This window comes from Lampetra planeri, chromosome 33 (assembly GCF_965212315.1).
Source record: "Lampetra planeri chromosome 33, kcLamPlan1.2.h2, whole genome shotgun sequence".
Taxonomy (NCBI): domain Eukaryota; kingdom Metazoa; phylum Chordata; class Hyperoartia; order Petromyzontiformes; family Petromyzontidae; genus Lampetra; species Lampetra planeri.
The window spans coordinates 9,667,994-9,690,332 of record NC_136139.1 but is presented as its reverse complement, the minus strand read 5'-3'; the positions used below and the strand labels follow the sequence as shown (position 1 = coordinate 9,690,332).

Genomic DNA, 22,339 nt, shown 5'->3' with positions numbered 1-22,339 from the left:
GCCTGAGCACGAATGGAAGGAGCACAATTTTTTTTTTGTTTTACCGAGTGGCCCCTCGGACATCGTCGGCATCGTAGATGTCAACCGTGGTCAATCCACTGCTGGACGGTTAGGGGCCTCTCACCAAGCAGGCGACATTTCTCTCGCGATCCTGCGATGCGATCATGATCAGCTTGGCCACACGCACGCGTGGATGATCTCGTCGTTTCTTCTCCTAGGTGGCCACCTTCTCTGCGTTCGGAGTGTTCACGGTTGAAGCGCCACGTATACAGAATGGCCATGGTCAGACATCGCCATAGTTATTAGCATTGGTGCATCCACTGTTGGATGAAGCCCTCCACTCCCCCACATAGTCAACAGCAACATAGTGGGTGAAACGCTACACTACGCATATTACAAAGACAAAGATCCTCCGTGTAGCCTGAACAGAGTGTTGGGGCAAATGCTGTTAGCGAGAACCTAATGAAGGCCGGCACGGCACACGAGGGAGTGGGTGGCACATCTACAATACCGGCTGCCTTTGTCTTCCCAATGCTGCTGTTTTAACACCGAACCAAGTACTGTACGTACTCGTTTAAGGCTGAGTCCACATAGGGGAGGCCTAGAACCGGTTCAGATATTCGCCACTGCTGTTAGCGGGAATTGAACCCGGATCGCAATATTCGTAGGGCAGTACGCTGATCACTACCCTACCGCTTCGCCCATACACACAACGGTTACATATACACGAGCAATCATTCCAATGTGTTAATTTGTATGATAACGTGGCAATTTGAATAAAGTATTCGTGTATAGCGGTTGTGGTGTCAGGAAGGCGAGGTGCAGGAGGGAGAGGGAGGTTCTACTTTCAACCCATCCTCCCTTCGACTTCTCCCCCCCCCAACCCCCATCACACACGCATGCCCGGACGAACACACGCACGCGCGCGCGCGCACGCACGCGTGCGAGACACCCTCGAGGCTGAGCAATCATTGCGTAACCGGCGCGTGGCGTGTGGAGGCGGTGGGGCATGGGCATGCGTGCAAAGAAGCCCCGTCCACGCTTCAATGTGAGCGCTGTCGCGGTGGGGGATCGCGCGCGCGCGCGTGAGCCAAGCGATGGGGGTCGCGGAGCCGGGCGTGCACAGCTCTGCGCTGTAGCTTGCGGCGCTCGGAGGCTAGGGGCAAAGCACCGCTGTTAATTAAAAAAACACGACACCGCGTGAAAGATAAGTATATATATAATTAAACACAGTTCGTGTGTGTGTGTATATATACACGCACACAACCGCTTGCTTTGCTGAGCCGTTTGTCGGCAGCATAGAGCCGGGCACGGCGTGAGTGTGCGGCGCTGTCCAGGGCGCTGAAAGGCGTCGCGTCTGCCCGCAGCGCGCTGAGCCCTTCCCCGTCTCGCCGTGTCGAGGTCCACGCGGCACCGAGTTCGCCTCGCTCCGTCTCCCACGGGGTCGTCTTGGCCGCGGTGGTCGCGGGGCTCGCCCGCCGGCCCCCAGGACGCGGACGAACCGCGCAGCCCAGGCGCTGGCAACGCGGGCAGCCCTCGCAGCCCTGGCAGCGCTGGTAGCAGCGGCGGCGGCATGAGGTGCCTCCACGCGATCTTCACGCTGCTCCCGGAGGCGCTGAAGAGGTCCAAGATGAAGAAGATGGCCAAGGCGAAGCGGCTGCCGGTCTGCTGCGAGTTCCACAGCAGCGCGCGGGGCGCGACGAAGAAGCGAGGCAGGACGCCGGACGAGCGCCAGGGCGGCGCTCCGGGAGCCGACTGCTCCGCGGAGACGAAGTTCACCGAGGAAGCTGGCGAGGGCGAGCCGGTGTCCCGCCACCCCTTCGCGGAAAGGTGCATCGCGCAGTCACGTCAACACGCCGGCACCTGAGTGGTGGCGGAAAGCTGGGTTCAGCGCAGGGGCGATTCCTCCAGGCAGGGGAGGGAGTAGGGTCTCGAGACCAGGGGGTTGGTAATGGGTGTTGACGGCTTGCCAGAGAGACGTGCTTGAAGCGAAACGTCCTTGGATGATGGGCGATTGTGGAGCTTGCAACGGGCGGTGGGGTTGGCAGCAGGAGGCTAAGGCGAGGTTGAGTGGCGTCAACGGGACTGGGCGTAATTAATTTGTCTTCACCTTGATCTTGAGCGGACCGACGTGTCCTTTAATGGAACTCCCTTAGGGTGAGTTCAGTTGAATTGATATCGACACTCCGTGCATATGCCCGATGGTAAATATCTCACCGGCAATGGATGATTGCATCTTTCTGTGCAGAGCGTTGAGCTTTAGTTCTTTTGTATGCGTGGAGTTTATCCGGTTACTCCGCTCTCCTTCTAGATGCCAGCACTCACCAATTGAATTTGGCAAACTTCCCAAAAGAGAAAGAGGGCTTCGTGACGCTCTCCTGGGTAAAGATATGACATCGTTATTATTACTGTAGTACTATGGGTTGAGTCGTGCACAAGCATACGAGCGAATATCGTGCATACAGCCAAGCCTGTTTATGATCGCGAGACGTGAATGTCAGTGTCAGAGTCACGGTGAGTGTCAGATCAGTGTCTGACAAGCAGTGAGTGGTGAGTGTTGGGTGAGTGGTGAGTGTCTGGTGAGTGGTGAGTGTTGTGTGAGTGGTGAGTGCCTGGTGAGTGGTGAGTGTTGGGTGAGTGGTGAGTGTCTGGTGAGTGGTGAGTGTCTGGTGAGTGGTGAGTGTTGTGTGAGTGGTGAGTGCCTGGTGAGTGGTGAGTGTTGGGTGAGTGGTGAGTGTCTGGTGAGTGGTGAGTGTCTGGTGAGTGGTGAGTGTTGTGTGAGTGGTGAGTGTTGTGTGAGTGGTGAGTTTTGTGTAAGTGGTGAGTGTCTGGTGAGTGGTGAGAGTCGGGTGAGTGGTGAGTGTTGTGTGAGTGGTGAGTGTTGGGTGAGTGGTGAGTGTTGTGTGAGTGGTGAGTGTCTGTCGAGTGGTGAGTGTCTGGTGAGTGGTGAGTGCTGGGTGAGTGGTGAGTGTCTGGCGAGTGTCTGGCGAGTGGTTATATTCGAGGGTCGGGTGTCACGTTCATGATAAGTAAGTGTCGGGGTGAGTGTCACATGAATGTGTCTTGTGAGTGTTACGCGAGTGTTAGGTGAGTGGCGTGTGTCTGGTAAGCATGTGGCACGCATGCTGCCAACCCCGTCTATGAATCGTAGGCGTGAGTGATCTGTCTGTGATGCGACCTTGGCTGTGTCGGTCACTTTGCAGCAGCGAGCTCGTGGCTGATGTCCACTTTGTCGTGGGACCTTCCGATAGGACTCGGAGGGTACCTGCACACAAGGTACCCGCGCACGGCAGTGTCGGTTGCCTGGCTGCCTGAATTACACCGTTCATTTTTAATGCACCTGCCATTTTTTTAAATAACATAACTAGATATACATCCGTTCTTCTCTCCCCATAAATATAGCGTGAATATGTTAGTCCATCTGGCTTTCGAGACCAATATTATTTTCCTGGCGGAATTTGTGCTACCCCCCTCGCACGTATCGTTTTTTTTTTTCTCTGGGCGCTACTGTTGTTTTGCCTCAGTAATTGGCTGAAAAAAAAAACATCCATACAAACAGAGAACCGCAGAATGATTGTTGTCACCGGCCCACCACCTGACAACCTTCCAGCTTGCCCTGTGAGATGCAATTTGCATGAACGACGCAATAATAATAATAATAATAACGAATCCTTAGATTCGATTAGAACTCTGGCCCGGTATCTAGTTTCACGGTCTCGTCATTTGAGTCATGCTCGTAAAACAAATGCTTCGAGATGATATTGGTGAGCCATTAGGCCGATGGACTACGTTTATATGATGCCTGTGGGGAGAGACGGGGGTGTATTGGATTATAAATGCATTTATGCATTTATCCCATTACTGTTAATGCCCCGCAATAACACTTACTGACTTTATTGCATCCACAGTAGTACCACTAACAAAAAGATCAATAAATGCTGCAATTTTACCGTACACTTTGCGTTCAATGCCTGTTGTTCAACTGTTCCTGCGCCTGGCCTGGTAACTTCGCGGGCGTCGCGGTTGTGTTCGCCAGCGCATCCTGGCTGTGGAGAGCAGAGTCTTCGATGCCATGTTTTTTGGAGACGCGTCGACAGACCAGGTGGAGTTCCACATCCCAGACGTGGAGCCAGCCTCCTTTCTCCGCATGATTCGGTGAGCCCCGCGCGGACCTGAACATTGCTCGCGTTCGCTCACTGCCCCTCCTCCCTGCCCACGCTGGGCTCTCGCCTCGTTGTCGACAGCGCGTCTTACTTGACGGGTGTACGCACGCGAGCGCGGGACAGAAATCGGTCGGGATCCCCCCCGATACGGTCACGAGAGGGAGGCTGCGTGTCGCCACGCGGTTGGCAGCAGAGGGCGGTGTAGCGAAGTCGACTTGTGCACTGCCACCGCAGTTTTGCTCCCACGTGTGTGCACAACCCGCGCCTCCTCGTACAAGCCAGCGTGACGAAGCACGCTCATCCAGCAGCGAATCGACATACGGAAGCCAGATGGATGGTAGCAGCGCCCGTGCGTGGCGTTACGGTGCCGGTGTGCTGGGGGAGGGATCCAATGACGACGACGATGATCGATGACCGATACGCAGCATAACCACGTCCAAATTTTCCGCAGCTGCATCTACTGCGAGGAGGCGCCGCTGCAGGTGGACACGGCGCTGTCCACGCTGCGCGCGGCCAAGCGGTTTGCGGTCGCGCGCTTGGCGCGCACGTGTCGCGCCTTCCTCGAGGGCAGCCTGAGCCACGACAACGCGTGCGCGCTGCTGGCCCAGAGCCTCGCGCTCCACGAGCAGGGCCTGGCCGAGCGCTGCTGGGAGCTCATCGACGCCCAGGCGGAACTGGCGCTCGGATCGCGGTCGTTCCTCCAGCTCGACCGCGCCACCGTGGAGTCGATCCTGCGGCGGGAGTCGCTCACGGCGCGCGAGGCGAGCGTGTTCGAGGCGGCGCTGGCCTGGTCGGGCGCGGAGTGCCAGAGGCAGGGGCTCGAGCCGACGGCTAAGAACAAGCGGAAGGCGCTCGGCAGCGCGCTGCACCTCGTCCGCATCCCGGCCATGTCGGTGGAGGAATTCGCGAATGGGGCCGCGCAGTCGGGCGTGCTCAGCGCCGAGGAGACCAACAGCATCTTCCTCTTCTACACGGCGCGGCAGAAGCCCAGGCTCGACTTCCTGTGCGTGCCCAGGAAGGGTCTCGCCACGTCGCGCTGCCTGCGATTCCAGTCCTCGTGTAGCCACAGCGGTGGCATCGGTGGCATCGGTGGCAGCGCGGACCAACGCCGCTACCGGAGCGGCGGCGGCCGCTGCGACGCCGTGCGCTTCAAGGTGGACCGCCGCATCTTCCTGACCGGGCTGGGGCTGTACGGGCCGCGGAGCGGGGCCGCGGAGTGCGCGGCTACGGTGGACATCAAGCGGCGTGGCGCCACCTTGGCTCGGCTCTCGGCGCCGCTGCTGAGCTCGGGCGGCTCGGCGCGAGCCGTGCCCGTGTGGTTCGAGCACCCCGTGCAGCTGGAGCCGCACGTGTTCCACACGGCATCCGCGGTGCTGGCCGGCGCCGAGGTTGGCTACAGCGGAGAGGACGGGCTCGCGGAAGTGCGCTGCGACGGGGTCGCGTTCCTGTTCCAGTGCGCGCCCGAGAGCGACGCTGGCACGGGGGTGTTGAGCGGACAGATCCCGGAGTTGATGTTTTACGCGTGAGGTGCCCGAGTCGCGTGCGGAGCCTGCGCCTGAGTGACGCGTCCGACGAATGCTGTGGGTTTGCTGAATGTGTTACCGAGACTAAAATCAGAGGGTTTAATTTCTCATTGAATATTTGCCGCCCCCCCCCCTCTTCGCCCCCCCCCCACCCTTTGCCCGCGGATAGCGGTGGGAGGGGGCGTGGGGGGTGCTGAGACATTGTCCGGAGCCCGGCCCGGACAGCTCCTCCGGATGAAATCGAGCCCTCTTGTGAAATTCTCATGTGGCTGTTCATGCGAATTATTTGTGCTGTAGGATACAAAAGCTGTCATTTTATATCGCTTAGAGCTATTTCCTTCAAACTCGATTAGAGCTACTGGAACATGGTTTATGTATCGAGCTGTTGGGTTCTAAAGCGACATATGAAAGCAGTATTTATTAGCAACATATATTCTAACGTCTTCAGATTTTCAAAATACCTACTCTGTTGTGTACATTCAAATTTTCAAATATCTTTTTTTTGGAAAGGGCAAAATGTAAAATGTATGGGCGACAGTATGTATGAGCACTCTTCGTGCGGATGAAACTGGAGTGTGATGAATCTGCCCGTCCTAAACACCACTTCCAATCTGAAAACAATCCCATACGAACCAAAAATGGTTTAGCAAACGCAATCACGATCCGCGGCCATGCAGTGCACTCCAATGCACACCCCACCACCTGCGCTGTGCGATGCAGCGATGTTCCCAGCATGCGCGTTGGCACGAGCTTCGTATAACTCTCGACTCGCGTACAGGTTGAATGCAAATGTTCTGCTGCCGTATGTCAGGCTGTTATGGCTCGAATGATGGACTTTCGTGGGCTATGCGCGTCTCTTTTGGTATTGTCCGGTGTGTTTTGAAGTTTGCGCCTTGTTCTTGTTATTTATTTTTCATGTGGAAATACATAAATATGCTGCTGTGCTCTGGATACTGGCGTCCCTACTGCTTCCTCTTTCATTTGAGGTGGGGGGGGAGGGCATTTGCAGATTTTCTTCAATGACGAAGAATGCTCTCTTGATTTTATTTTTAAAAAAAGAAAACACAACACCGAGGTGCCAACTGCGCCAGTTTGCACGGCTCTGATCACACACGTTTCATGTAAGCTACGTCGGCTTTAATGCAATTGTCTATAGTACGTGGAGCGAAACGTCGGACATCGTGCCGATCAATGCGCGGCACGACCCGAAAACACGTCGCAGAGAGAACGACACCAAGATATTTAATCCTGCGTATGAAAACGCTGCCATCGTTATTTCGGGATGGATGTATGTATGTTGAACTTACTTCGCACCGTACGTAACCAATCGTGCTAATCGGAGGTGCAGGATGAAGAATGAGATGGTGAAATTCTATATTTGGTACTCTGTATCATTGCATTAAAGCCTACACAGCTTACATGAAATGTATGTGATCTGAGATATATTGGCAACTAAAAAATAAACATTGTAACTGGTATTGCACAAATATCGCATTGCTGAAAAATGACCTGCACATTAATCAATTGGTATTACCCACAGCGACAACATCGACCCCTATAGTGAGAACTTGACAGGACATTCACAATAATAACAGGTTTGAAACTCACTGAGGCCATCCTGGGTAAGAAAGCATTATCAATCAATGTTTATTTGTTAAATGGACAGTCCCATGTAACCGGTTACCCAGCTAGCTTGCAAGAGAGATCCGTGGTGCATCATCGTGAAAGACCCAACGCAGAAGATCCCTGGATTTGGTCTCTTACGAAGCTCATGGTCCACCCTAAGCCGTATCCGCACAAACCATACGAGATGCGGATATCCGATGCACAAATCAAATTAAAAATTAAAAAACTATCCAGTGTGCGACTGTGGTCATCCAGAACAGACCATACAACGTAGAACGACGCAATGCCCCTATCCGCACACACGAAGGAGACATCACAGCGAGAAAAACTCCACTGCTCCTCACGCGGTTATCTGGTTCGACCACCTGAACGTGAAAGCGTGGTCGTTTATTCTGCATCTACATCAGCCCATACGAAAGAAGGAGGAGACAGAATAAATGACATCGTCGGGGTGATCCATAGGGAGGCGCCGGCATCAACAGAGCAAGACGCGTCAAAGTTGCGGGCAAACACGGTGCTTACAGAACGAGCAAATGACACTTATCATAACACGTGATTGCAGAGTAGAGGCCCGGGCTTAGGCAGGACACATCGGGGCGAAGAGGGATGCTGAGGAGTGATGGACAAGAATGGTGACAGAACGGGAGCCAGAGGAGGAAATGGACCGGAGAGGACATCCACAACGGAGATGGATCGATGAGATCAGTTCACGTATTAAGATGTACTAAAAAAGAGAAAAACTAAACGATATTTTTTTGGTAAAGTCACGTAGAAGGGAAATAATAAAATAATAAATAAATATTGTTAGATATTTTATGATGATTTTATGATTTCCCTTCTACGTGACTTCACCGAAGGAACCAATAATATTAATCCCTGCAGTCACGAAAGCTTTAAATCAAAATATATGTTTTTATTACTAAACTAAGCTTTTTTATTACGACCAGGTAAGCTCTTTTTTCAGAAGCGACCTGGCCACAAATGAGGGACCAAATCCGGAAGACCTGGAGACCACTGGGAGAATATTCACACTCCAAATACACAGCAGGCGTCAGGGTTGGGATCGAAAGCACGACCTCCTGTATACCAGGCTAGGGAGCTAACATTTCGCCACCGAGATTGATCGTTTGGTATCAGAGCACCGCGAGACAATGGTTGACGATGATCACGATGGAGGAATGAGAATTGAATTCTTGGTCGGTGACGATTGAAGTCATATTTACTCATAAAAGCTTCACTGACTTTCAAGACTATTACAATCGGGTAAAGCTTAGGGGATGTTTGCGAAGTTCCATTTGAAGCAGTGTCGTTGCTTAACACTCTGAGGTCTGCGCAGATGGATTAAAGAATACATGTTCTGCGCTGCAAATGTTCTGGTCACCTCCCATCACAGTGTGTGTTGGAGCGTCCGGATCGCCAGTAGAATTGAGTAGGTACTTGACTACGAGTAGACACAGCCATATCAATATGTATACTCGATGTGGTGTGCCGCACACGAAAATTAAATCCACATGTTTTATGTTACCAGGTAAGGCCCACTGAGCCATATCGCTCTTTTTTAAGAAGCAACCTGGCCACAAATGATGGCTCAACAAAGTGGCTTATCACGTGGAAATGTATAGCAACCAAACACGCGATAAGCATGTTTCTAAATGTGGAGGGAAAAACCGGAGGACCGCGAAAAAATCCACACGACCACGGGGAGAGAAACATGCAAACTCCAAGTACACACGCGTCAGGGTCGGGATCAGGATCGAACCCACGACCTCCTGTATACCAGGCGAGGGAGTTCACATCTCGCCAACGCGGAAATATGTCCTGGGGCTGCTGAGCTAGACAGATTCGGCTGAAATGAAACACAGGCGCAAAACGATATCAAAGAATGCATTTAAAACGCATATCGCGCACATGCCACACACACACTTGGGTTGCATTTTGAAAGCCCCCATAACAAAAATACCATATTTTTTTTCATCGCAAAGTTGCAGCTCATTAGCTCGACCATCTGCCTCATTGAGAGCAAGACGGGCAGGGGAATTGGGCTTTCCATTCCACTCAACCTAAACTACACAGCACCGGGCGCAGATTCCCCCCCCCCCACAGCCTCTCGATCTCTCTCTGTGCACTCCCCACCGCAGAAGCAGCAGTAGCAACACCACGCTCACTCGCACGCTCGCTCTCGTGCCAAACACAGCCCACGTTCGGCACACACGTGGGACATTCTCTCGGAGGTGGTGGATGCCCGGGCACTTGCTCTGAGCAAAGACGCAGGTTGGCTTTCTGATGATAGCTCAACATGAGCCCGATACAATGGAGACCCAAATCACAACGAGGGGGAGAAGGGAATCAATGTGTTCTCTGCCCCAATTGTGTGAGGGCGGCGAGCGGGTGCGTGGATGTTTATATATATATGTGATGATGTGATGAGGGGAGGGCAAGAGTGGGGAAGAGGAACTAAAATAACATTTCGCCCCGGTGGCGAGATGTTATCGCACTTGCCTTGTATGCACACTTAAGCGACGTGCTTTCACTGAGTTGTCTCCACCTGAAGAAGGACGCTTGTGTTGTGCCCGAAACGTCGTGATTTAATTTATTTTAAAAAATTTACCTACGTGACTTTACCGAAAAAAACAAAGAGTATGAATCCTTGCAGTCACGAAAACTTCAAATCTAGAATTAAGGAGGTCGTGGGTTTGATCCTGACCCTGGCGTCTGCTGTGTATTTGGAGTTTGCGTGTCTCTCTCTCTCCCCGTAGCGGCGCGGATTTTTCTCTGGGTCCTCCGGTTTCCCCCTCCACATTTAGAATCGACACGCGTTTAATAGTATTTGACTGCTCTACATCTCCACGTGATAAGCCACTTCGTTGAGCTATCGTTTGTAGCCAGGTCGCTTCTGAAACAAAGCTTCACAGCTCAGTGCGGCCTTACCTGGTGGAATAAAAAAAAACAAATGTATGGAAGGGAAGGGATGGGAGAAATGGGGAGAGGGGGAGGCTTTGGCTCATTTTTATTCCCTTTGTTTCTCTATATTCTCGCTCGCACGCAGCGTTAGATTGGACAGCATACGCCCCGTGCATTAATATTAATTCGCCCAACGAGCGGCGGGTAATTGCCCAGCCCCCCGTGGGCTGTTGCTGAGCGTGGCCGTTTATCCGCGACCTTCATTACGGAGCCGTGGCACCCCCCCCCACCCCCCACGGTGCGGTCGTTATTGGCCCGAGTAACGGAGCCGAAATATGGTCCACAAATTGCACAGGTGCAGCCCTGCAAGTGCTTGCTCGTGCAAGTGCTGGCGCGAAAGGGCCCCCCCACCCCCGAGTCGAGGCAGTTCACGAGAGAGGCGTTTGTCCCATTCCTCAAAGGTCGGCCTCGCGTCCTGCGATGAGGCGGGATTTACCCACCACACTTTAGCCCCACCACACGCGAACACGCCGCTTTGACGGACTGAGGCGTACCACTCGCCTCTGCTGCCAGCGTTGGCGTCATCAACAAATTTCAGAGCCGCACCGGCACCGCTCATTTGAAAAAAAAAAGGTTATAACGTTTCCACTGCAACTGTATTGGCTAGTGTCATTACTGCAAGATCTGACCACATGTCCGTCCAGTAGTGCTCGCTGAGCTGCATTGGCTCCCGGTTTGCCGCACGAATACGTTGCAAGGTCGCACTCGTTGCACACAAATCGCCTGCCACAAATGAACCACAATGCCTTGGCTGATCTCGGAAAGGAGCATAAACCATCACGCGAACTCCGCTCATCCTCCCAACGGCTTTTGCAAACCATCGAACAAAGACGATCAACTGCATCGCGTGTTTCCAAATGCGCGTCTGCGGCCATCTGGAATGCTCTTCCCTCCGATATTAAGAAGCCACTGGAGCCATGCACTTTTAAATCATCTGGATATGAAACCAATTTCGTTATAAATGCTTTTTGCGCTTAGTGTGTTGTCCTTCCCCCGCACCTCCGATGAACACGGTTGTCTACGTACGGTGTGAAAGAAGCTCCATGTACGTACGTACCGCGCTGTGGACCTGGCGACGTGAGGTTGATTCCCAGCCGTGGCCAACATCTGTGGCGAGTAAACATTTACACCTTGGCTGACTCGGCGTTATGTAAGCGCCGCATCTGACGCGGTGTGCAAAACGTCAGCGCTGCTTGGGATAAAAGCGGCCAGTCGGTCATAGCCCTGGCCAAATCTCAACACTCGCACGCCGCGCCAGCCTTAATAGGCGCTCGCCAACCTCACTTACCACTCCATGATCGTCAAGTGGTAATGTTTCACTTCCGTGTAATGTAGAGGGAGGGGAGGGTGGAAATACAAAAGAGTGGTGTGGACCATGGGTCCATGTATTTACGGGTTCTGCCAGTAAACCGTCAGCAAACTCTATTTAAATGATGTATGCATCCTCTACGCTGAAATCAATGATTATTACAGTGCCTGCTGGGCAAATTATTGAGCTCATTCAAGCCCACTTAGATCCCCGTTGATTAAGGAATGGATACATGAAGTAGCTTTGTGTGTATGTGTTTGCATGTGCGTGATGAAATATCGGATGTCTGGAAGACCTATATAACATTTTATGCCATCTTGTAATGGATTTGTTTTTTTCAACCAACGCCTCAGCCCATTTATGTTTTGTGTATTTCCATCAACTAGACTATCAAAATGCTGCCTTCCTATCTGGCATTCATCCAGGAATTGTTTGACCTTGGCTGATAATAATGGTGACGATTTTAATCACCACAAAATATTACTGGGTTCCCTGCACAGCAAATGTGAATGTTCGGCATAACATCTGAGCAGTAAACGTGAAAACAATGTAGTCCACTATTTTTTAAATCCTTTATATTAAGTTCACTTGCTTGCTTGCTTGCGCGCTTATGACCGTGCAAATCCTTCGGTCGTTTTTTAACCCACTTCCCGTGATCCAATCGAGCTGACATTTTGCACACAGACTCGTTGTGCGTGACAATTTATTTTCGTGAAATTTTTTTTTCCAAAATTTTCAAAATTTTTGGAAAAAAAATTATATTTAATTACCAATTGCTTAATGGTGGCAAGCAATCATCTGACCCATAGGTGGCAGCCATCTCAAGCCAGAGAACGAGACGACTCTAGCCGCCCGAAAACCGATGCCACGCATATAAAGGATTTATAGTGAAAAACTTTGTTTTTACGGGTTAATTTTTAAAATATCTTTCTTTGAAAAAAAAACGTATTGGCGACTTTGTTAGAAAGGTTGTATTTTTCTTCTTGGTTATTTCGGTAAAGTCACGTAGAAGGGAAATAATAAAATAATAAAAATAAAACATAATAAAATACAATTCTCACGACGTTTCGGCTACAACGCAAGCAGCCGTCCTCAGGTGAAGAACAGGTCTGTCAGAAAGACAGCGTCTGAATTCAGACGCTGGCCGAAACGTCGTGAGAATTGTATTTTGTTGTTTTATTTTTATCCTTTTATTGTTTCCCTTCTACGTGACTTTACCGAAAGAACCAAGAAGATGAATCCCTGCAGTCACGAAAGCTTTAAATCGGAAGGTTGTATTTGGTTCATTTTGGGGTTTAAAATAACTGCTGAAAGGCCTCAGAGAAATGAGCAGGCGTGTCAATAAAACGTGTTTTTAAGATGTTGCCATCAACGTGCGCGAACACTGGCAAAACAATCAACTGTTGTATGTATTGCACTGAACACAATCCACATGCGTGGCCCTCTGTCAGCCACACGTGTGTACAGGAGGTCCTTGAGAGGTACTTGATTGTCCTGCAGTCCTTAACGCCACACGTGCGCTCTCAACTTGCCACTCCGTTCCGCCGCAAGTATCTCCTTTCGTTGTCATCGCAAGAGCCCCGTGCTAACGTCACATGCCCCGGGTGTTTCCTCTTCTCGCGAACCTTCTAGAAATATATGCTAACCGCCGCCCAAATTCCAACTTTCACCGATCCTCTCTTCGCCTCCTTCTCCACCCCTAGTTGTTCCTTACTCCCTTTCCCCCTTCGAATTCCCTGGCCAATCCCCTGGCTGTTGGAGCGGCCAATCAGTGCTCCCGGCCAATCAGTGCTCCCGGCCAATCAGTGCTCCCGGCCAATCAGTGCTCCCGGCCAATCAGTGCTCCCGGCCAATCAGTGCTCCCGGCCTTACGTGCTGGCGGCCCCGGGTCGCCTGATCCTCCTTGGCGTCTCCAGTGCCAGTAATTCCCCCTTCGGCTGGTTTATACACAACTAGCTTTACTACCCGGCTTCGCCCGGGACTTGGATTCTTGTCTTGGATTAATACGCGGCCTACGCAGAGGGTGGGGGGGGTGGAATGCGTGATGTCAGCAGGCACACTGTGTAACGCTGCCGCATGCGGGTGACATCACAGATGTGATGTCACCGCTCACTTGCCATGCAATATATTACGTGCATTATTGTGCCTTCCCACCAAATACAAAAGTATTTTTTTTATACTTTTTGCATTGTGTACAGTCTAGAAGCTACCCACATGCCAAATTTCAAGTTTGTTGCATGTCGGGAAGTATGCTAAACATTTCGAACAGACACATTCACAAATTTCCGGTGATGATGATGGTGATGATGGTGACGGAGGAGACGGGGAAGAGGCACGGACGTAAGGCTTTCAGGCGGGCGGGGTGTCCGTGGTCCAACGTCCGCGGCCCCACTGGATCTGGACCCACTGCCGGCGAGCGCCTTAACGACCCGGTGACGGGAACCTCGCCAGGGTTGAGCGGCTCTTGGGCTGATGCGCCAATTCTGGGGGGACCTGGGGGGGCTGGGCGGTGCGGCCACTCCAAGCCACCGGACCTCAACGGGAGGTTATTTTTGCCGACTTCGCCCCATGCCTGTCAACCCCTTCCTTATCAGTGCCCTGCCTTATTACAGACCAATTCAGCCTTTATTGGTCATCCCCGTGCCCTTATAAATATTAACGTTCATCTTGCAAAGTCCCATCACAAAGGAAAAACACGAATATACAAAAACATGTTTTTGCCCGTATTGAAACGGCTGTACGCCGTATGGACCTGAAAACTCAACACGGGGTAACCCGTATGGGTTGACAGGTGCGTCGCCCGCGTCCGTTCGTTGGCTGCCTGTGAATCTGCTGGACATCTCTGGAGCCACTTGGCGAGCCTCCCCGTAAGTCGGTCATTGATGGGGTTTATTATTTGTTTTCTTATTGATTCTTTCGGTAAAGTCACGTAGAAGGGAAATAATAAAATAATAAAAATAAAACATAATAAAATACGATTCTCACGACGTTTCGGCCACAACGCAAGCAGCCGTCCTTGCGTTGTGGCCGAAACGTCGTGAGAATTGTATTTTATTATGTTATATTTTTATTATTTTATTATTTCCCTTCTACGTGACTTTGCCGAAAGAACCAAGAAGATGAATCCCTGCAGTCACGAAAGCTTTAAATCGATATTTATTATTTGTTTTTAAAGCGACTCTGGCCAGGCATCAGCCCTGGTGGGGGGAAGGTGTAGAGAGGGGGAAATCCCCCGTGGGAAAGCGTGTGGTACGAGCCTGTAAAGCCGACAAAAACCGCGTGGAATGTGGAGGTCCCAGTCGGTGTTTCCGCGTCCATCACATGGCACAACATGTTCGCAGTTGTCCGTATCAGACGCTCCACCATGCCATCAGTCCGAAGGAGGGTGGATACAAGGATGGTACACACTTTCTATAATATCGCAGACATCTGTGAGCGGTTTGGACGATACATGTCTGCCTTGGTCAATTAACAAACGCTCTGGAGGACCCCCATCTAGCACATAGACATTAATGAAAGCATCAGCGATGGATTGAGCTGTCTGGTCCGGGAGGGGCCACACCATCAGCCAGCGGGAGCAGAATTCAACCCCTACAGGCAAAGCATTTGTCCAGCACCTTACAATGAATTGGACCCTGGCCACAGTGGTGGGGCCTGGAGTGTGTGAGGGGGTGGCTTCCTGCATGTTCACTCTCGCCCGTGGACTCCTTCTTTTGGGCATCTCTTCGACAAGGGTCCCACCGCTTCCACGACGTGTCAATGAGGTCCACACGTCTTGTCCTTGAGAGGTCGTTTTTATCGTTGTCCAACAGTCTTCTTCCACTCCGTTCCACTGCAAGTCTCTCATTTTGCAATCCCCGCAAGAGCCCCGTTCACACGTCACGCGCCCTTAAACTAAAACAAAACTATTTTTTTAATTTACCAGCTAAGGCCGGCTGAGCTGTTATTGCTCTTTTTCGGGAGCGACCTGGCCACAAATGATAGTGTGACGAGGGGGGGGGGGGTTGAGAAATGTGACGTCACATCAAAATGCGCAACTTTAAATAAATACAGACAACACGTTTTACTTAATTAAATTTGTGACGCGTGTGACGATGGAGGGTGGTCAAAAATCGTCCAAAATCTCGTGACGTCATTATGGACCGCCCCTTATCACGTGAAAATGTACAGCAGCCAAATACTCTAAACGCGTGTCGATTCTAAATGTGGGGGGAAAACCGGTGGACCCAGAGTATAAACCACACGACTACCGGGAGAACATGCAAACCCCGAATATACAGGCGTGAGGGTAGATATCGAACCTACGACCTCCTGTATACCAGGCAAGGTAGCTAACATATCGCCACTGCAGCACCCCCTCTCCTCCCCACACCTTCGGTAACCTCTCCTCACCTCCGCCCAAGTTCCCTCTTTCACCCCTCTTCACCTCTTTCTCCACCCCTGATCGTCTCCCTTTCCCCCTCTCTCTCTCTCTCTCTCTCCGTCCTTCCTTTTCCCTTTCAATTTCACCGGCACAATCCCCTGGCCCTCGACTCATGCCCGCGCTGTCAGAGCGCGCAAATTCACGGCTCGCGGCCTTCTGTGCCGCGGGCCCAGGCCGCCTGAATCCGCCTCGCGTCTCGAGCGCTGATGACAGATTCCTCCCCCTTCGGCCCCTCCGGTCGGTTTATTTGTAATTCGCGGGGAGAGAGCACCTCTGGGCGTCGCGTACACATTGCATCGGCCGCTCACGGGGTCTCAATAGAAACATTTTGATTTTAGATTGAGGTGCATTCATTAATATTCTGTGGGTCTTTCGGTCACGTGGATAGGTTAAAAAAATGCAACAATTAACCAAAAACGACGACGTTTCGATCGCAACACAAGCGACCGTCATTAGGTGATGACGGCCGCTTACTTTTAAACCTATCTACGTGACTTTACCGAGATACCCTAATAATATGAATTCCTGCAGTCACGAAAGCTTCAAGTCAAGGTGCATTCATTTATTTTTAATTTGAACCGTGAAAAAAAAATTACAATCCCAATTTGAAATTCACGATTTAGTAATTCGATCAGATTTATAATTAATTTCCGCCCCGCACACATCATTAGTCGCGTCCGTGTCGGAGCGGCTGAAAGGTCGTGGCGACTCTTCTGGGCTGTGTTGCGCTCCACCCAGAGACGGTGGCTTTACAGCACACACACACATCACTTCATCGCCTCGAAGAGTCGAGTGCCGTGCATGGCCCGTCCGTTGTACGAGTCGAGTACCGTGCATGGCCCGTCTGTTCGTGCCGTGGAAGCGGCTCTAAAGTTGAGACCCCTTTCATCAAGTGTCAGCGTTGCTGTGGCGGCTCCGTGAACGAGTGGAAGCAGCAGCAGCAGTAGCAAGAGCCCCACCTCACCCCGTTGTGCTGTTTGTGACGCTCTCCACGGAGAGGCGGCGTTTCATCGCAATTATTCTCTCGGCTCTCCGTCACTTAAAAGCGGAGCGACTGCCATATCAAACGTTTTAAAGGGCGCACACAGCTTAGAAGTCGGTTTTTGTTTAATCATGGAAGTCGCCTAACATGCTTGTTTAATAGCAGCTGAATAACATTGTAAATGCATTCATGTCGAGGAGTCAGTCTCTAACCGATTGACGATGTCTCAAACCACAACACTGATTCAGAATCAGACTATTTATTTAGACTGCTGGAGGAATCCGATGAGCTATGAAGCTCTTTTTCACAGATGTCCAGTAGTCTTCAGGTCACAGCAGGTCACAACACTTCCCATCTCCCCCCCCCCATCACTGCTCGACTTCGGAAATGCCTTTGCCATAATCTATGTTGCCAAGTCGTTCTAGGAAGCTTGATGAAATTAAGTAACTTGTTCACTTGAAGAAGGAAAAAAACGGACGTCACTCTGACTGCCGTTAATGGCTTTGGCTCCAACACAAATTCTCTACTGCAGGGTTCCCATTACAGCTGAACTCCCTCTGATCGTTAGTTGTGAAAACCTCGTTGGACACGTTATTCATGAGAATCGTTACACGTAATAATTAACAAATGCTTTAATGTAACCATGGACAATTATATTGTAAACGCAAAGTAATTATTGGCGAGACGCTGAGACTTGTAAAGGTTACCAATTAGGGAACGAGGCACGTACCCACCCTGGAACCCAAAACTTGGCGGCCAACTAATACTAGCAATGATAATGCCCTCTATTTACACAGAAAAGCCTCAATAATTATCAAGATTCATTTTCAATGGGACCCGCAATGCAACATTTGACATACGTTGTAACAAAAAAAGTGTTTTGCATATGGTGGGAAACTGGAGTGCTTATTTAAGCAATACAAATCCATGCATAGAATGGGATGAAAGGTCAAATAATCAATTGCTGTACTGCCATCTCCTAGCCACCTTGCAGCCAAGGAGTACCATGAGAGCCCAGAAAAAAATCTACATTTCCCTTAAAAGTACTCGATTATATGGGTACGACTCCACTATTCCTGGCAGAACGCCGATTCTATTAAACATATTGTTTCTCTCCGCCAGTTTTGTCCCAATTGTGCTTTCGGTCTCATATTATGAGATGTTGTTAATAACTTCTCAAACAGCAGCGCAACTCTTATTGTTCGGGAAGGGCCCACGGACGCGCATATCACAGAGCTACCTCTGAAATACCTGGTCCACGTAGTTTTTGGCAGAACTTCCATGCCCGCTCTGCCACTTAGAGTAATACTCAGTGGCGGCTCCTGCAAAATCTCTCAGGGGGGGCAAATGTCTGGATGATTGATAAGGATAAGGTCCACCCATGCAATGGATCAATTAACAGCTTAAGCATGTAAAGGCAACTTCACTTCTTTAATATTAATGAAAAATAAAGTGACTCTTACAATACATCTTGTTTGTTTCTATACTCACTATTAAAACAAACCACTCAAGTTTATTTTATTAAAGATTCCACTAGGTAGCAACAAATTATATTGTTGGATGAAACGTGCTTACGTATGATGACGTAAGCACGTATGATGACGTAAGCACGTTAGGGCGAGCCCTCCCGGAAGCCATAGAGAATGCATTGCAGCGCCCCCGTTCGAAAAAAAACATCTTTGAATGTAAGTCTATGGGACCACTCGGGGCGATTCTCAGCTGGAGGGAAATCGCCCAAAAAGAGGCGGTACTCCACAGAACGTAGCATGATGCTGATTGGACTATATCCAGAGGCACAGTGACGGCTAGCGTGACTCTGTGGTTGAATGACATTGGTGGTGCGTCGCCCAATCGCCCTAATGAAGAAACCGCCCCTGGTAATACTTATAATGACGGCTTAATTAACGCTCTGACCTCTCAGCCACCCGATTCACCTCTGAACTCCTCATTAATTAAATCTTGACTTAAAGTTTTCGTGACTGCAGGAATTCATATTCTTTGGGTCTGTCGGTAAATTCTAGATTTGAAGCTTTCGTGACTGCAAGGATTCATATTCTTAGGTTTTTTCGGTAAAGTCACGTAGGTAAAAAATGTAAATAAAAATTAATAAAAGTAAAATCAATAAAAATACAAAATCACGACGTTTCGGAGGCAACACAAGCTTCCGTCTTCAGGTGGCTGTGACGGTTCCACCTGAAGACGGAAGCTTGTGTTGCCTCCGAAACGTCGTGATTTTTTATTTTTATTTTATTTTACTTTTATTAATTTGAATTTCAATTTTTTATCTGTCGGTAAAGTCACGTAGATAGAAGAAATAATAACAATAAAATTATAAAAATAAATAAAAATGAAAATAAAGTGAATGCAGAATAATAAAAATATCATGTTTTTATTATTTTGTATTCACTTTATTTTTTTATTGTTATTATTTATTTTATCTACGTGACTTTACCGAAAGACCCAAAGAATATCCTCATACTCTTTTTTTCCATTCAGGCCCTCCCGTCAACTCAAACCGGATGGAAGAGGGTTCCACCCAGTTCCAGCGACAGGACACCACTGATCTCTTTGAGATGAACGTTTTTGTCAACGCACGCACGCACGTCGCTGCACGGTGGCACAGAAGGGGTAATACTGCAACTCCGCTCGGCTGTGTGACGAACGATTAAGAGTCGTGTTCCAACAGGGGCAGCACACAGGCACACAATATGCTGCTGTTCATCGGCTGCATTAGTCATTGCAAATTATTCGACGCGGTCTCTTTAACGTTGTCTCTTTGTAATGTTTATGTCGTGCGATAGATTTTCGCTCGTAGGTCATCTGTATCGATCCCTTCACAATTTCGCCACGACCGAACATTATTTTCCAATGCTACGTGCACTGTGTAATGAATAATAAATACGTTTTAGCTTGTTGTAAAAAAAAACATATACTGTATGTATTTCCCACTGCGCGTACAGGCAAACGTAATTTAATTATGCCCGGGTGTACGGCAAAAAAAAAACAGAAATATTCGCAGAAACGAGTAAGCCAACACAATCGCTTATAGTGGCACTGTGCGCTTATCTGCCACATGAAATGGAGGCAGGGCACTCAGTCTACAAGATGAAGCCATTCTATTTGTTATTGTTTTCTTCCTGTGAAGTCCAATTTTGAAGATACATTGCTCCTGAGATGGGGTTCTCGGAATCGGTGGAGCCACTGGCAAAACTGACGGCGGCTGTGTTTGCTTTCCGGGATCTTTGCTCGCCAGCCCTGTGCTGACGCACTAAGCTCACCTGGAGAGCAACTGAAAGCCCTCTCTGATTAAGGCTTCGGCGAAAATCTTTCGGGACTCGGGCCAAGCTTTGAGTTTGGGTGGCTCCTTGAGCAGCTCGCAAGGAGCAGGGGTTTCATTCTGGGCTGGCCATCGAGAATGAGTGCTCTCAGTTCCGTTTATACTGGTAGGAACCCACTGGTTCCACCAGCCCACAGGGGATTATTGTGTCCGTCCGTCCGTCGTGCAGGGAGGGGATGGGTGGGGAGGGAGGGGCTGGGTGGGGAGGGGAGGTTGGGGAGGGGCTGGGTGGGGAGGGTGGGGTAAGGTGGGAAAGGGAGGGTGGGGAAGGGCTTGGTGGGGAGGGGCTGGGTGGGGAGGGTTTGGCTGGGATGGGGGGTGAGGGGTGGTAGCTGGGTGGAGAGGGGAGGGGCTGGTCACCCCGTGGTGCCATTATAAAACTCAACGTTTAACCTACTCACGCCGGCTTGTGCTCGCCCTCACAGTCGGGCATATTTGCGGAATACACCACGCCGCCGTTGACCCTGGCCATTGACCGAGCAACCCAACGTTCCTACCAGCTCCCTCCGCAGGAATGTGTTTTTTAACGACGGGGCAAGTAGCTGAATGAGGTCGCAGTGTTCAACAAATGCCACTAGTCTATCGTCGTGGAAGCACTACGGAAGCACTACAGCTTATATGGTATACAAGAAGACGTGGGTTCGATCCCGACCCTGACACCTGCTGTACATTTGGAGTTTGCATGATTTCCCCGTGGTCGCGTGGATTTTTCTCGAGGTCTTCTAGTTCTCCGCCTCCACATTTAGAATCGACATGCATTTGGAGTATTTGGCTGCTTTACATTGCCACGTGACAGGCACCGTGTTGAGCTATCATTTGTGGCCAGGCCGCTTCTGAAAAATAGTTATATAGCTCAGTAGGCCTTGCCTGCTAAAATAAAAATATAGTTTAGTTTTAAATCGTTTATATTCGTCATCAACAGCCGTGATCAATCCACTGACGGTTGAAGGCCTCCCCAGTATGTCACTGTCTGTCACAGTTATGCAATGCATCCACAGATTAAGTGATCATGTTGCTAGACTGTAGTAGGTATTGAATAGTAGCCACAGCCACAGTAATACGCACACGGGATGTGGTGTGCCAGGCGAGGAACCAAACAGACCAGGCAGAAAAAAAGCCCTTGATGCAAAAATACATCTGTCACCTGCACATGAGCTGATTTCACTGCTCCATCTTCATGGTACGCGTCATCTCGGGCATGTTTTTCTCCTTTGGCTGCTCCTCTGTCATCAATCTCGACCACAGACCATCATTTCTCACAGCGACGAATCCTAACCCAAGGCCACTTAACTCTTCTGAGCAGTCAACACGATGTCTATAACGTGTGTACGTTCTCTGTCTTATTCCAATCTTGTAACCTCAATACTTTTTTGTGCACTGTTTAACTTTTGTTAAATGCTCTCAGTTAATGGACCAATGTTTTGATCCATATATCACAGTGGGTGACATTCACTGAATGCATACTTTCTTTTTAAGGCGTTATTATGTTGCTGAAATAATAATTCCATCGCATGCAATATTAATGCTAAAATAAGCACGAATATTATTGCGTGATAAAATATACATGAAGGCAATCTAAAAATGAGCACACGTTATAATCATGAAATAAATTAAGCCGATGAATGAGAGATTATATCAAATTTTCACTCTGAAATCTCAAAACAAATGCTAATAGAGCGTTCGCAAAGCGAAAGTTGAATTCATTTGGAAGGTATTAGTGTGAAGATGTAATGATGTGAGTTATAACATCCCCCAGTGAACACATCTATGCAATACAAATGTATGCATTCTAAATGTTGCAGACGATTACGTATCACCTTATCCCATGCTGTTCCAACTCACTCGTATTAATGTACAGCCCAACAGATTTAATTATCAAAATGGTACGAAATATTCACAGAGTTAGGAAAACACAGAACAAGTCTGACACCGATGTTACCTCATCTTCATTTTCTTGAGCAATGTGTCCCTGGTTTAAATAAGTTACTTTTAAAACATACCTGTCAATCTCTTAT

The 22,339-nt window shown here is 49.7% G+C and overlaps 1 protein-coding gene across 1 annotated transcript; it reads left to right on the top strand.

Moving 5' to 3' along the window:
- Positions 1–1,573: 1,573 nt before the first annotated feature.
- Positions 1,574–5,722, top strand: LOC144729534 (BTB/POZ domain-containing protein 6-B-like). The gene is made up of 4 exons (XM_078609855.1): positions 1,574–1,830; positions 3,204–3,276; positions 4,037–4,155; positions 4,615–5,722. Exons 1-4 carry the CDS (start codon positions 1,574–1,576, stop codon positions 5,687–5,689), a joined length of 1,524 nt encoding a protein of 507 aa, XP_078465981.1. The 3' UTR covers positions 5,690–5,722.
- Positions 5,723–22,339: the final 16,617 nt, after the last annotated feature.